The sequence below is a fragment of the Octopus bimaculoides genome, chromosome 28 (assembly GCF_046866305.1).
Source record: "Octopus bimaculoides isolate indiv1 chromosome 28, ASM4686630v1, whole genome shotgun sequence".
Classification (NCBI taxonomy): domain Eukaryota; kingdom Metazoa; phylum Mollusca; class Cephalopoda; order Octopoda; family Octopodidae; genus Octopus; species Octopus bimaculoides.
The window spans coordinates 14,480,407-14,485,406 of NC_142955.1; the positions used below are offsets into that span (position 1 = coordinate 14,480,407).

The 5,000-nt window shown below is 33.8% G+C and overlaps 1 protein-coding gene across 1 annotated transcript in view; it reads right to left on the bottom strand.

Moving 5' to 3' along the window:
- The window catches only part of LOC106879028 (uncharacterized), a 61,112-nt gene extending 60,237 nt beyond the window's left edge, over nucleotides 1-875 (bottom strand). The window contains exon 1 of the mRNA XM_089344378.1: nucleotides 760-875. Coding sequence (XP_089200504.1) covers nucleotides 760-817 — 58 coding nt within the window. The 5' untranslated portion in view covers nucleotides 818-875. The remainder of the gene's footprint in view (nucleotides 1-759) is intronic.
- Nucleotides 876-5,000: the final 4,125 nt, after the last annotated feature.

Consider the following 5,000-nt stretch of genomic DNA (forward strand, 5'->3'; position numbering starts at 1 on the left):
TGGGATGACCTGATATATATATATACATACACACACACACACACACATATATATATACATATACATAAATACATATATATATATATATATATATATATATATATATATATATATATATATATATATATATATATATATATATATATATATATATATATATATATATATATATATATATATATATATATACATGTATATATATATATATATATATATATATATATATATATCTATATATATATATATATATATATATATATATATATATATATACATGTATATATATATATATATATATATATATATATATATATATATATATATATATATATATATATATATATATATATACATGTACATATACATGTATCAGGCTTCACTGTCAATTTTGCATAGTTTCTACGGTTGGATGTCCTTCCATATGCCAGTCACTTTAGAGTGTGGGCTGGATGCCTTTTACGTGGCAGCTGCAGTGGCAGGGTCAACAAGCAACTTGCAAGATAAAGGTCCTTTGAGAAAGGACGGGGGTCTTGCTGTAGAAGAGATAAATCGTTACCCGGTCAGAGAGAGAGAGAGAGAGAGAGAGAGAGAGAGAGAAAGAGATTGAGGTAAGGATCAGGTGTGTTGCTTTAGGGGAGATACATGGCTGGCCAGTCAGAGGGAGAGAGCAGCACATGAATATATACCCATAAAAAAAAATACAGGTACAATTGACAAGGGTCAAACGAGAAGAATAACAAATAAGGAAAGGATTTTTACCTGCTTGTCCACCAGAAACAACAACAGCAAGAACAAGGATAACAGCAAAGTAATCCATGTTAATCACTAGTACAGATTAGTCTCCGTCCCATAGCAGTTCCACCGAGTGGAATGATACCGTTTTTGAATTGGTCGGTTATATATATATGCTTCAGTGTATACATACAAATATGCATATCAATGTATATACATACATATATATATATATATATATATATATATATATATATATATATATATATATATATATATATATATATATATATATATATATATATACATGTATATATATATATATATATACATACACATATACTTACACACACACATATATACACACACACATACATACATACAAGTACACATGTGCAAACACACAAACACACATATATCTATATTTATATCTATATACAATTGCACGCATGCACAGACACACACATCTGTGTGTAGACCTATCAGTAATAACACAATTGCAGTCCCAAGTCCATTAGTAAACAAAAAGATGAAATGATGCCAAACCACGAGATTGGACCTCAGACCGTTCCACAGAGATAGATTTCAAAACCACCACCACCACCACCACCACTACACAACTGAATTAATGTATGACAGAGATAACATTTTAATTTTAGAATTTCAGTTTCATTTGATTCTTCGGTAAAAATCGGTGAAAAATATATAAAGAAGATAAAATATGTGAATCAGCTTGTGTATGTTTGTGTTTGGCTACGTATTTGCGTGAGGAATTAGTATGCGTATAGTTGTGTGTGTGTGTGTGTGTGTGTGTGTGTGTGTGTGTGTGTGTGTGTGTGTGTGTGTGTGTGTGTGTGTGTGTGTGTGTGTGTGTGTGTGTGTGTGTATACTTTGATACTTTGATAGGTTTCAGTCAGTATTGGCCCAGGCTATGTCTAACTTAATAGCACCACCTAGCAAAGTCATTCAAATCAGGAATCGGGCAACGTGGTACACTCAAGTAGAGGGTTTTTGTTTAGGGAGACAGATCCGAGTGTTGGGGGTTTATCTGGGATTTTTTGAAGGAGTTTGTCATAAGACTTCTTGAACTTTATGGGGTCTGTGTCTGCTTTAATGTGGTTTGCTGTAACGTTAAGGAGAGTGGGGCCAATTGAGGTGAAATAATTGTGCCGTATTGTCGTTATGGGAAGCGAGTATGATTTATGTTGTGGGCGGAGAGCACGGGGTTCAAGTCTGGGTGTATCTTAAAGGCGATGTCAACATCATTTGGGCAATGCTGATGGAATATTTTCCACATCATGAAGATGACGTAGTGCTCACAGCGGCATTGGAGAAGCCTGAGCTTCTCTAGTTGACCCCAATAGCCAAGGCCTGTCACCTCATCTATCATTTTTTTGCAATTGACCTTTGAGGTGCTTCGATTTTCATGATACTTTGTTTCGTGTGGGGAGATCACAGTAGACAACAATATTCAAGGTGAGGTCAGGCACAAGTGGAGAAAAGGAGAATAATGGTGTGGATATCTCTCGACTGAAAAGTTCTGAGGATCCAGGAACACATGCTGCGGGCCATGTCAACTTTACTGTCTGTTTATATCAGCAGCCCAGCTTATGTTGTTGTCCACAATTACTCCCAAGTCTCTGATGTTGTTGGATGCCATGAGAGTTTCACCTGAAGGAAGGAAGTATGGGAGTTTCAGGGTGTCCTCTTTTCCGAAGTGGATTAACTCAAATTTGTCCTCGTTCAACAGCATATTCTTTTCCGCTCATTGGATGACAGCCAGTAGATCTGAATAAAAGTATGCCCGGTCCTCCACTTTATTGATAATCTTCTGGATCTTGGAATCATCTGAAAATATCCTTAAGTTACTGTGCTTGATAATGTTAGTAATGTCATTGATGTAGCTTATGAAAAGAAGTGGTCCCAACACAGTGCCTTGTGGAACACCACTACTGGGCTTGATTTTACTCCTTCGACTACAACGTCCCTTGCATACATACAAACGCGTGCACACACACACACGCACATATAAATGCGTACATACATACATAAATTTATATTAACATGTATGCACGCACACACACATACATACATACATACATACATACATACATACATACATACATACATACATGCATACATGTATGTAGCGGGCTTCTCTCAGTGTCCATCAACAAATTTTGCTGAAGGTTCTGGCTTCTATAGTAGAAGACATTTGACCAAGGTGCTTCACATTAGGACCGAACCTGAAACTATGTGGTTTAGAAAGAAACTTCTATGCTACACAGCCTAGCCGGCCACTCATATGCACGTATAATGTAATTTGAACTAAATAATTTGGAAACTTTGTAGTTTTTCAAGTGTTTACATTGTTAAGCTTGTTGGAAAAAAATACGTAATTACAACAAACATTGCTAGACAGACCGGCAGAAAGACAGACAAATAGACAGAAAAAGTGCGAAGAGAAAAAACAACTTTGGTCTGAGTTTATTTTATCTACATGTGCGATTATTAAACTTTATTGAGTAGAGTTTCATAGTTCAGAGTGAAGCCCGCCACACACGTGTGTGTATGTATGTATGTATGTATGTATGTATGTATGTATGTATGTATGTATGTATGTATGTATTAATGTATATATATGCATATATATATATGTGTGTATGTGTGTGTACATGCATGTTTTATGTATGCATGCATGTGTGCATGTGTGTGTGTACTATGTATGTATGTATGTATGTTTTTTCTTTATTTAATTATTCAAATTCTTCCTCCGAAGAAGAAACCGGTTTCTAACTAAGACACAAAACTCCATCTTTTTAGGTTTTAGTTACAGTGAAGCATCCATAATCACACACACACACACACACACACTCACACATGCACATGTATATATATATATATATATATATATATATATATATATATATATATATATATATATATATATGTATATATATATATATATATATATATATATATATATATATATATGTACATATATATATATATATATATATATATATATATATATATGTACATATATATATATATATATATATATATATATATATATATATATATATATATATATACATATATATATATATATATATATATATACATATATATATATATATATATATATATATATATATATATGTATATATATATACAAACACACACACACATACATACATAAATATATATATAGGCGTAGCTGTGTGGTAAGCAGCTTGCTTACCAGCAACATGGTTCCGGCTTCAATCCCATTGTGTGGCACCTTGGGCATGTGTCTTCTACTATAACCTCGGGCCGACCAAAGCCTTGTGAGTGGATTTGGTAAACGGAAATTGAAAGAAGCCCATCGTATATATATATATATATATATATATATATATATATAATTATATTTATATATGTGTGTGTATGCTTGTGTGTCCATGTTTGTCCCCCACAATCGCTTGACAACCGATGTTGGTATGTGATGTCCACGTAATTTAGCGGTTCGGCATGTTCATAAGATTGTGGTTTCGATTCCTAGATCGGGCGATGCGTTGTATTCTTGAGCAAAACACCTCATTTTACATTACTCCAGTTCATTCAGCCGGCAAAAGTGAGTAATCCTGCGGAAGACCGGTGGGGTATATATATACTTCATAGAAACCCTAAAACCGGTCCTATAATTCTATATGACTCGGGACGGTACTGTATTATTATTACCGAGAAGGCGGTGTCTCAAGCAGTGTCGATAAAATAATTACCAGTTGAGCACTGAGGTTGATGTAATTGACTCATACTCCGCCATTATATTATTATAATATTATTATTATTATTATTATTAATAATAATAATAATAATAATTATTATTATTATTATTATTATTATTATTATTATTATTATTATTATTATTATTATTATTATTATTATTGAGAAGGCGGTGAGCTGTCAGAGTCGTTAGCAAGCTGGACGAAATGCTTAGCAGTATTTTGCCCGTCGCCATATTCTGATTTCAACTTCCGCCGAGGTCGACTTTGCCTTTCATATTTTCAACATATATATAGTCATATAGAACCATAGGGCCGGTTTTAGGGTTTCCATGAAGTATATATATACATATACCCCACCGGGATGGGGTGCCGGTCTTCCGCAGGATTACTCACTTTTGCCGGCTGAATGAACTGGAGCAAAGTAAAAAGAGGTGTTTTGCTGAAGAATACAAGGCATCGCCCGGTCTAGGAATCGAAACCACAATCTTATGAGCATGC